The 11,802-nt window shown below is 40.6% G+C and overlaps 1 protein-coding gene across 1 annotated transcript in view; it reads right to left on the reverse strand.

Annotated features, from left to right (window-relative positions):
- cfap300 (cilia and flagella associated protein 300) overlaps positions 1–7,973 on the reverse strand; it is a 63,720-nt gene extending 55,747 nt beyond the window's left edge. The window contains exons 1-2 of the mRNA XM_063052821.1: positions 7,850–7,973; positions 509–590 (exon numbers count right to left, since the gene is read on the reverse strand). Coding sequence (XP_062908891.1) covers positions 509–590; positions 7,850–7,956 — 189 coding nt within the window. The 5' untranslated portion in view covers positions 7,957–7,973. The remainder of the gene's footprint in view (positions 1–508; positions 591–7,849) is intronic.
- Positions 7,974–11,802: the final 3,829 nt, after the last annotated feature.

Raw genomic sequence — 11,802 nt, forward strand, 5'->3', positions numbered from 1 at the left:
GGGAAACAGCAATACGAGGACTTAGCTTTGTATTAGCTCAGTAGTATTAAGTGTTATTTGGTAACAGGAAAGATATAATATACAGCACTGTGCAAAAACCAGAGGCACCCTAGCTAAGACATTAGCACAGTTCTGTAGGATAAGTAATCTTTTGCAATGAGCATAGCACTAGTACATACAGTGAATGTGCTAATTTTTCAGTCCCTAACCATAATAATTTCAAAAGCTCATTCATATTATTTTAGTTTTGAAATCTCATTTGAAAGGATAATTTTACAAAAATTATGCATTTTATATCAGAGAAAATAAAACTGATAGAGATAGATGAGTACAAAATAAGGTTTATACCTTTATTAAATACATGAAAGAAAGCACTTTAAAATTATTCTCTCACAAAATAAGATTAGTTTTCAGACATCTGAAGCAACAATTCAGATGCCAAAAATAGCATGAGTAAATATGTAACTTGACAATTATTAAAAAAAAATGAAAATACAACAGCACTCACTTGTACAAACTTATCTTTATCATAAGGCTGAAAGTATTCGTCAAAACTGAAAGCCTGGACTATGATCCTACCATGCATTGACCTACCAAGATAAAATATAAATACTGTGAGAAGGAGGAAATCATCATTAGCACCAAGTCAGTATGTTTTTTTAATTAAGCATTCAGTCACATTTTTAAGTAATAAGCTTCAAAACCCTGTAGTGTTTTCCTAAAAGTAGTTTCCTTCTAAACTCTATAATATGGAGGGTACACTCTAGTTATTTGATAAGTATAACGATGTATGATAATAAATATAACATGTAATAGTAATGACAATCAAGTTAACTAAATGGATCAGGCCCTGTAATAAGCGAATCAAGCAAGACAACTCTTTCTTCTGAAAATAACATTGCCCTCTGTACCCGGGGCTCCTCCCTTTCTGTGTATATGTTGTAAATCAACTCAGCCAGCTCCATCGTGGGGACTAGTCTCCTCAACTTCAAGAACACCTTCAAAAGGCAATGCCTCAAACAGGCAGCATCCACATTAAGGATTCCCATCACCCAGAACATAGAAACATAGAAAATAGGTGCAGGAGTAGGCCATTCGGCCCTTCAAGCCTGCACCGCCATTTATTATGATCATGGCTGATCATCCAACTCAGAACCCAGCCTTCCCTCCATACCCCCTGACCCCTGTAGCCACAAGGCATATCTAACTCCCTCTTAAACATAGCCAATGAACTGGCCTCAACAGTTTGCTGTGGCAGAGAATTCCACAGATTCACCACTCTCTGTGTGAAGAAGTTTTTCCTAATCTCGGTCCTAAAAGGCTTCCCCTCTATCCTCAAACTGTGACCCCTCGTTCTGGACCTCCCCAACATCGGGAACAATCTTCCCGCATCTAGCCTGTCCAATCCCTTTAGGATCTTATACGTTTCAATCAGATCCCCCCTCAATCTTCTAAATTCCAACCAGTACAAGCTCAGTTCATCCAGTCTTTCTTCATATGAAAGACCTGCCATCCCAGGAATCAATCTGGTGAACCTTCTTTGTACTCCCTCTATGGCAAAGATGTCTTTCCTCAGATTAGGGGACCAAAACTGCACACAATACTCCAGGTGTGGTCTCACCAAGGCCTTGTACAACTGCAGTAGTACCTCCCTGCTCCTGTACTCGAATCCTCTCGCTATAAATGCCAGCATACCATTCGCCTTTTTCACCGCCTGCTGTACCTGCATGCCCACTTTCAATGACTGGTGTATAATGACACCCAGGTCTCGTTGCACCTCCCCTTTTCCTAATCGGCCACCATTCAGATAATAATCTGTTTTCCTATTTTTGCCACCAAAGTGGATAACTTCACATTTATCCACATTAAATTGCATCTGCCATGAGTTTGCCCACTCACCCAACCTATCCAAGTCACCCTGCATCCTCTTAGCATCCTCCTCACTGCTAACACTGCCACCCAGCTTCGTGTCATCCGCAAACTTGGAGATGCTGCATTTCATTCCCTCATCCAAGTCATTAATATATATTGTAAACAACTGGGGTCCCAGCACTGAGCCTTGCGGTACCCCACTAGTTACCGCCTGCCATTCTGAAAAGGTCCCGTTTATTCCCACTCTTTGCTTCCTGTCTGCTAACCAATTCTCCACCCACACCAATACCTTACCCCCAATACCGTGTGCTTTAAGTTTGCACACTAATCTCCTGTGTGGGACCTTGTCAAAAGCCTTTTGAAAATCCAAATATACCACATCCACTGGTTCTCCCCTATCCACTCTACTAGTTACATCCTCAAAAAATTCTATGAGATTCGTCAGACATGATTTTCCTTTCACAAATCCATGCTGATTTTGTCCGATCATTTCACCGCTTTCCAAATGTGCTGTTATCACATCCTTGATAACTGACTCCAGCAGTTTCCCCACCACCGACGTTAGGCTAACCGGCCTATAATTCCCCAGTTTCTCTCTCCCTCCTTTTTTAAAAAGTGGGGTTACATTAGCCACCCTCCAATCCTCAGGAACTAGTCCAGAATCTAACGAGTTTTGAAAAATTATCACTAATGCATCCACTATTTCTTGGGCTACTTCCTTAAGCACTCTAGGATGCAGACCATCTGCCCTCTTCTTGTTGCTACCATCAAGTAGAATGTACAGAAGCCTGAAGACACTCACTCAGCATTTCAAAAATAGCTTCTTGCCCTCTGCAATCAGATTTATGAATGGATAATGAACCCATGAACACTACTTTTTTCACAAACAAGTGAAAATCTGCAGATGCTGGAAATCCAAACAACACACACAAAATGCTGGAGGAACTGAGCAGGCCAGGCAGCATCTATGGAAAAAAGTACAGTCAACGTTTCCGGCTGAGACCCTTCAGCAGGACTAGATAACAAAAGATGTGGAGTAGATTTAAAAGGTGGGGGAGGGGAGAGAGAAAAATACAAAAGTGATAAGTGAAACTGGGAGGGGAAGGGATGAAGTAAAGAGCTGGGAAGTTGATTGGTGAAAGAGAGACAGGGCTTGAGAACGGGGAGTCCGAAAGGAGAGAACAGAAAGCCATGGAAGAAAGAAAAGTGGAAGGACCACCAGAGGGAGGTGATGAGAGGGCAAAGAGATAAGCTGAGAGGGGGAAAAGGGGGTTTCTCCAACTTCCGGTAATGCCCCTCCTCCTTCACCATTCCCCTTTTCTACTTTTTTCTCTCTTTTTGTACTACTTTTTAAAATATATTTCTTATTGTAATTTATAATTTTTAAAATTATGTATCACAAGGTACTGCTGCCACAAAACAACAAATTTCATGACATGTGCCGGAGATATTAAACCTGAATAATCATTTATTTTTGGGGTTTTCCCCAAAGTAATTTTATTAAAGGACTAAAGGAAAAACAAAAACAAAACGCACTCCCACTTTGTGGCATCACCAGTTACGAAAGTACTTGGATGTTCTATCAGAGAACATATGCTTCTTCATTAGGTCCAACTTGAAATTGAACATAATGTGACATGCCAAATGGAACGGGGAATCCCTTCAAGTACTGAAAAGAAGGGTTGCAGCTTTTTCAGATTCAAAACCAACTTTGAATACTGATTTGTTCAGGCTGCAGGAATTATGAATCAAAATTACAAGTGAAACTACAAATACTGGAAGTCAGGAATCAGAAATAAAAACAGAAAGTGCTGGAAATTTTCAGCAAATTAGACAGCAGTCTGTGGATTGAGATACACGTCATTGACAAAGAGCCATTGATTTGAAGCACAGAACACAACCTAACATGCTGAATATTTTCAGAACTTTCGGTTTTTTAACCACAGAAAGTACGGGCTGTTTCGGAATCTATCACTGTATTTAGAAGAACTCTGGCATTGGATGACTCTATGCGTCATCACCATCATCATCATCAGTATTAGGTGCTATGCCCAGTTTGAGCTTTGACTGCCATGGCCCACACACTCCTGTTTCGGGTCAAGTGGTTCAATTCATTGGTATTCATTTCCAGTTCTCTGGCTGCTGTCTCCATCATCATTTGTCTTTGTCTTCCTCTTGCTTTCTTTCCTTCAATCTTTCCCATAATTACCCTGCATTCTAACTCCTCTTTCCTAATCACATGTCCAATGAAGTTACGTTGCCTTTTCATGATCTTATACATTATTTCTCTTTTTGTGTTTGCTCTGTTTATGACATCCTCGTTAGATATTCGTTTCGTCCATGATATTCTTTGCATCTTCCTCAAAAACCATATCTCTGCTGCTACAATTAGTTTCCTCATGTTAGTAGATATTGTCCAACATTCTGAGCCAGATAACATAACTGGATAAAGGTAACATTTCAGTACTCTGAGGTGGGTTGTCATGCCTAGTTTAGTATTGGTCAGTATACTCTTCATTCTCATAAAGGTGTCTTTTGCCATCCCTATTCTTCTTTTGATGTCCAAGTTGCACCTGCCATCTGATGTCACCCAGCTTCCTAAGTAGCAAAAGTTCTGTACTAGTTATATGTCTTCTCCATTTATTCTCAGCCTGCAGATAGGATTCTCCTTCTTTTTGGATATCACCATACATTCTGTCTTTTTGCAATTGATAGACAGACCGACATTTGCACTTTCTTCAACAATTATATCAATTATGTTTTGTAGTTCTTCCTCCATACTTGCAATTAACACAGTGTCATCTGCATATCTGAAATTATGGATGCTTTCACTGCCAACTTTGATTCCCAAGATGTCTCTTATTTTTTGTAATATTGTTTCACTGTACGCATTAAATAAATCAGGGGAGAAAACACACCCTTATCTAACACCTCTCTTGATTTTCGTAAGCTGACTCACTTCTTCATCTATTCTTACAGCGGCAGTTTGTTCCCAGTACAGATTTCTGATTAGGCGGAGGTCTTTCGAATCTAGATCTAGAGTTTTCTGTAATATTTCAAATAACTTATTGTGCTTCACTTTATCAAATGCTTTTGGGTAGTCGACAAAACAAACAAATCTTTTTGCTCTTGAATAGCTCGCTCTGATAGTATCCTTAACATCAATATTGCATTTCTTGTTCCTTTGTCTTTCACAAAACCACATTGTTCTTTGCTTATTTCAGCTTGTAACTTACTTTTAGCTCTTGTTATCAAAATTCTTACAAGTATCTTGGTGATATGCTCCTGCTCAGGATACGAGCGAAGGCCAACAGCAGATCCAGCAGGATCAGTAACTGAACTTATGATGGAGAAGGTGGATGAGCTAGGACCTCAAATGTCAACGGCTACAGTACAGGCGGATGAACATTTGGGAAAAGAAATGGCGATTTCTTTAGTTTGCCCAATGGTAGGCAATAGCAAACCACCGTTGCTAGATACTAGGTTTCCTAGAATCTATTTGCTAAGAAAACTATGGTCAAACTCACAAAATGTATCACACAACAACAGTGTCAAGAGGATCTTCAGGACAATTCTGAAGATGCTTCGCTCGGTAGGGTTGATTCTGGTCAGCAGGGGATCCCCGACCGTCATCAAGCTACTGCTCATAAAATTCAGGTAACACAAAAGAAAATTATTGCCACTTGGAATTTAAGAACCCTATATCAAGCGGGAAGATTGGACAATGTGATAAGTGAAATGGCAAGACTAAAGATTAACATCATGGGAATTAGCAAAGTTTGTTGGATAGGTGCTGGAACATGTCAGATTAGAAATAAAACACTAGTTTATTCTTGTGGAACATCCCATACTAATGGAGTAGGAATTCTTCCGGCTGAAAACATGGGAAAAAGTGTTTTAGGATATTGGGCAATATCAGAAAGAGTGCTCCTTGTTAGATTCAGAGGACAACCATTTGATTTAGCAATTATACGGGTATATGCACCAACAACAGATGGAACAAATGAAGATACAGGTAAATTCTATTAAGAGCTTGAACAAGCAAAGAATGGATGTAAATCTCAAGATATTGTTATTGTCATGGAAGATCTAAATGCTCAAGTAGGACAAGGTGGTGATGGAAATACCATAGGAAAATTTGGACTAGGGGAAAGAAATGAGAGAGGTGAGAAATGGGTAAAATGGTGCAAGGTGAATAATCAGGTCATTACGAATGGCTCTATGCACATTCCCCCAATATAAAATGGGTGGTCTACTTCAAAGACTCATCTCCACTGGTTAAGTTCAATTCAATTCCAGTTTGATTGTCATTTAACCATATATAATACTGTACTCATGAATACAGCCAAACGAGACAGTGTTACTAACAGATCAAGGTGCAAAGACACATTACCATCAGTCACACACAGTAAGCACACACAAGATCACAATCATTTAATAAGAGTCCCGAGGCCCACCTCTCCCCCCCACCCCGCGATGCTGCGGCTTGATGGAAAGTATGCTGATGTAGCCCACATAGGAAACCAGAGGCCATTTTTGAGATTCAGTTAACAATTGCATAGGGTTATTTCCAAAGGAAGGATCTAAGTTGTCGGTTGAGGGATTATAGCTGAATCAGGTCAAGAGTGCACCACAATCCCACCCTTTCATCATAAGAGAAATAGGCCTTCAAGAGGCTTTGGCTTTTCCTGCCTTTCATATTGCCCAACCTGCTGTATTAACATCTGGTCCATGACCATTTTAGTGCAAGACTACTCTAGCCAGAAGCAATCATGACCCGGAGTTTAACTAGGTTCAGGCATAAGACAGGCAATTCCATCAATAATTATTGACCGCAATTGTCCATGGGAATACTGACTGGGTAGAAAATATACATAATTACCACAACTTTGTGGGAGGATGCTCTACAGGTAGCGCTCTCTCAGGGTCTGAAAGTGGACAGGCATACCTGGATTATGGATAGATACCAGCAGCTGAGTGGCCTCCTCAATCATGAGACTACAACAAGTACTTCCTCTGCCCCAAAGCAAGTCAATGAAATTCTGATTTGGGCAGTAATAGCAGATGCAGCCAACGTGACCAGCCAATGAGTCACAAACACAAGAAAATCTGCAGATGCTGGATATCCAAAGTAACACACACAATGTTGGAGAAACTCAGCACATAGGCAGCATCTATGGAAAAAAGTAAATAGTCGATGTTTTGGGCCGAGACCACGACTTTCTGTGTGTGTGTGTGTGTCTTGCAGTCAGTGAGTCCATCAGTTGAGTTGCAATGGGTGATTGGTCCTAGCACCCTCACCAGTCTGCTGACCAGGTTTCCTTGGCAGGGTTTTCACAGACTCCCCGGTAGAGCAGGTGCATTGTGTTTCATATGAAATATATAAAGCACAATGGACCTGCAAAGATTTAGTCTACTCAGCAGAAACACTTACAGGAGTTCAGAACATTTCTCCCAACTGACTCTCGTGAGGTATGCAGCAGAAAAGTCATTGCGGCAATCACGCGTGGCTATGAGAAGCATATTACAGTATAATATTATTATTACGTAAGTGGAGAGGACTAACTTCATGCTCAATCCATACAAGCTAACTCCTGCCAAGAATACTCGGGAATGGCTACAGGCAAATCTAATATAAATAACAGATATCTCTAAAGCCCTCCCCTCTCAAGACAAAGGGATTCAATCAAGGAGGATTCATGAACTTTTGATAGATGAATTGTAGTAGCACACAAGACTCGGCCCCCGGCCACAAGAAGGCACTTATGATCCACTGGCTAAATGTCTTCTCCTGTTGCATGGAAAGAAAGGCGACTGGCAGACTAGCCCTCTGAGGTTGCTGGATTAATTACACGACTAGATGTATATGTTTTGGAGAGTCGAGCCGTGTCTCCGAACCACTTCTCCGCCTTCTGACTTAACCGTGTTTTCTAACATTATATAGTTCCCATTGTCAACCCTCCCTGCATCTTTTTACCATTTCATAAACAGATCGCAGATTTTTCTATCGTTCATGAAGCTGATCTTCTTGTTGCTCAGATGCCTAAAAGTAAACGCAGGCTTCACTACTCTTTCCGCCGCCATTCTCCGCTAGAGTTTGCTGGTTGCTGGGAGACGGGAGTCCGTGCTCAATTCTTTTCCCCCGACCACTGCAGACAACATAACAGTTCCTGCCTCTCCGCCAGATGCAACCATTTGGTGTTACAGCTGGGCACGTATTTGTACCCAGAAAAGAATTCGCGGAGGTAAGACGCTATGACGGACAAAACCATGAAAAACTAACAAGGTGAAATTTCTCATGATTTGCAACTTCAGAATATTAATCAGACTATTACTATTTTACGTCGGACGCAGCTTTTGTAAGTACCACGTAAAATTTATCTACATTGAAATTAATTTGTCAATTGAATTTTCATCTTGAAAGATGTTTGCATTTCTCTTCGTATTAATTATACTCCTGTGGCATCTGCAACATTTGATGTTACAGTTCTGGTTCCTGAATACAAATTGTTTCTACAAAAACATGTCCCCAATATTAAAATTTCATAGCTCCACAATATCTACTCTTGGTAAATTCCAACCCTTTGATTATCTTCAAACTTCCATTTTTCTAATTGCCACCTTTTCCCATTTCCCCAGTAATTTTCCTAGCCTTGTGTTCATCTGATCTCTCTATTGCTACTCTGTCCTTCAGTGGAAGAAAAGATTGACCTATGACTTATCTATGCAAGATTTATCCTTTTCCCATAGAAAATTGATTTAAAGTCTCTTAATACACACCTTTCCTGAACCCTGGCACAAGTTCATTTTTCACTTTTGGATTTACCTACCTAACCTTTAAGCCCTATACCGATTGCCCAAGAGTGTAAATGATTGAAAATATGGTACAAGATTGACCGTTCTGCTGAGAAGGACCTTGGCTGGTGGTCCACAAAGCTACATATAGGCCCTGTATGAAATCTAAATATTACTTAGATCATTTTTAATTGACAGAATATGACCATCATTGTCTAAACTGATTTTTTTTGCGCATTCTCAAATGTTCCTGAGCCAACCAGCTTATGGTCAACCATCACATTGTTTGGACTTTGGGACTTAGCTATATTAGCCATTGTAAATTGACGAGAAATATGTATTTAGAAGAGACTGTTTTAATATAGCTTTCAAAATGTGCCTGTTATTTGTCTTGTTACTGAAATTTTATTGCTCAATCTTTTTGCGACAGCAAAGAGAAGCATCACCCATTCCTTGGCACCTCCATTGCCAATGACACCAGGGAGTAATACTCATCTTAATCTAGTGCTCAACCATGATGCATGAAATGGAAGTCATAGTTTTTTTTATTGTCACACATACCAAGATACAGTGAAAAGATTCTGTTTGGATGCTATCCTGATAAGTCATTCCAGACATAAGTTTATTAAGGTAGTACAAAGTGAAAACAAAACAGAATTCAGAATATACAGTTACAGCAGGTAGACAAAATGCAAGGGCCACAAAGAGATAGATTGAGAGATCAAGAGGTCCTTGAAGAATCTTATAACAGTGCAGTAGAGCTGTCGTTGAGCTTGGTGGTTTGTGTTATCAAACTTTTGTACCTCTGCTCAATGGGGGGGAAGGGGTGTTACATATCCTGTGAGCTTGATGTATTTATCTTGTGAGCATTATGTCATTATCTTGTGATGGGCGTGATGTAATTGTCTCATGATAGCAGGGTGATGTGATGTCACGTGATGGCACGGTATAAAAGAAAAGCCCTCTACTGTGATGCAGTTCTCATTTTTATTTTTGGTGCAACGTTGTTGTTGCCGGTTGGATGTTTTGGAGATGCCACTGCTTTTGCTTGTTGCACGTTTATCTTCCCCTTACAGTCCAGCATCAGAGAGTGAAGACATTACTAGCGTTACCCGAACCCAAAGGATTGGGTAAAGTTAACATCGTTCAGCGTCTTGGGAATGATCGACCTTTCTGAATTTTCGTCCGGGAATTGTGGCATGCACATTTGAGTTAAACCCCTGCAAGGTTGGTAAGGTTTGTGCAGTGGCCACCCTCCAGCCCAAAGGTCAGTTCCTTTAGGACACTTTATTTCTTCGTGATTTCTTCGAACAAGGCATCTCTCAGCTGTGATTGGCAGATTCGTCATTACTTCGAAGGAATCGTTGTTTCGGGGAAGTCCCTCCCTAATGACTGTATAAATCACTTGGACTTATTAAACTACCATCTTAAGACTGTGCTTAAGTAAGATCTGTTAAGAATTGTCTTTAAGTTCGGTTATATGTTTGATAACTATAGACGCATAACACCGTTAACTTCCGTTTAAGACGACAGCATGCGTGGCCTCCCCGGTGATGAATATCTATTATCTATCAAGTAGGGGACCGTGCACAATCCTGATTTGATGGAGACAGACATAAGTGCACAGTGGAACATCTGGAAAACTTCTGAAATGCCGCTTCGCTACCGCTGCTAGTGGGTGGTAACCGGAATGTCTGGAGCTGAAGGCCGCAAAATTCTCGGCTTTGCGTGTTTCAGCGGCCGGGGAGAGGTCAAAGGCGCTCGGCAGAGGATGGCACTCGGGAGGTTGTATCGGAGAGGCTGCTCGGAAGCTCGGAGTTTTCGGACGGATGAACTCAAGGTCGGCTGTGGTCGGCTGCTTCCAAGGTATCGGCAAGTTGACGGTGCCTGGAGGTTTATGGCAGGGACTTTCTCCCTTTTGCCGCCTGCTATCGGGGACTTGGGAGTCAATCGACTGGGGACTTCGAGACTTTTTTTTTACTGTGCCTATGGACTGTTCTTCATCAAATTATGGTATTGCTTTGCATTGCTGTAACTATATGTTATAGTTATGTGGTTTTGTCAGTGTTAGTCTTGGTCTGTCTTGTTTTCTGTGATATCACGCCGGAGAAACATTGTATCATTTCTTAATGCATGTATGCATTTCTAAATGACAATAAAAGAGAACTGAGTGTTCTCATAATCTGAAAAAAAAAGTTAGTCGTTCATCTACCTTTCTATGTTGTGAGTAGAGGTTAATAAATTTTGTGGTTTATTTATAAAAACCTGACTCAGTTTCATATCCGTTGCTGCTGGTGCATAACAGGGGGAAGAGAGAATGACTGTAGGAGGGATCCTTGTTAATGTTGGCTACTTACCCGAAGCAGCAGGAAGTGTAGAGTAAGTCTAGAGGGGAGGCTTGTTTTTCTTATAGACTGGGCTGCATTTACAGTGCTTTGCAACTATTTGCGTTCTTGGACAGAGCAGTTGCTATACCAAGCTGTGATGCATCTGGATAGGATGCTTTCCAGCATGTAAAAAGTGGTGAGGCTTATTCAAGCCACGCCCAATTTCTTTCTTGTTCAGAGGAAGTAGGTATGCTGGTGATACACACAAAATGCTGAAGGAATTCAGCAGGTCAGGCAGCACCTATGGAGAGGAATACACAATCAACATTTCGGGCCAAACCTGTCATCAGAAGTCAGATATGCTGGTGTTCTTTCTTGGTCATAATATCCATGTAGCTGGAGCAGGACAAATTATGTAACAGAACTTGAAGCTCTTAATCATCTCTGCCTCTGCACCACTGATACAGATAGTGGTTTGTACTCTGCCCTTCTTCCTGAGATCAATGACAACCTCTTTTATTTTGTTCATATTGAGGGAAGTTATCAAGGGACTCTGATCGTAGGATGATAATATGATCCCGGAGTCAGTATACCAAAAACAGGACCCAAGCATGTAGCATTAAAGGAGTTGAAATTAAATAGAGAAAACTTGAGATCAATAAATTAGATGAATCATTCATCAATATTTCATCTGAAGATGTGAACATTTATAAAACTTAAGAGAAAAATACTGTACCAAGCAATAGATTTTGTAAACACAGCAAGCTCAAACAAAACAATCAAATTAAATGTGAGGAAAAGAAGGAAA

This window comes from Mobula hypostoma, chromosome 7, assembly GCF_963921235.1.
Source record: "Mobula hypostoma chromosome 7, sMobHyp1.1, whole genome shotgun sequence".
NCBI classification, from domain to species: domain Eukaryota; kingdom Metazoa; phylum Chordata; class Chondrichthyes; order Myliobatiformes; family Myliobatidae; genus Mobula; species Mobula hypostoma.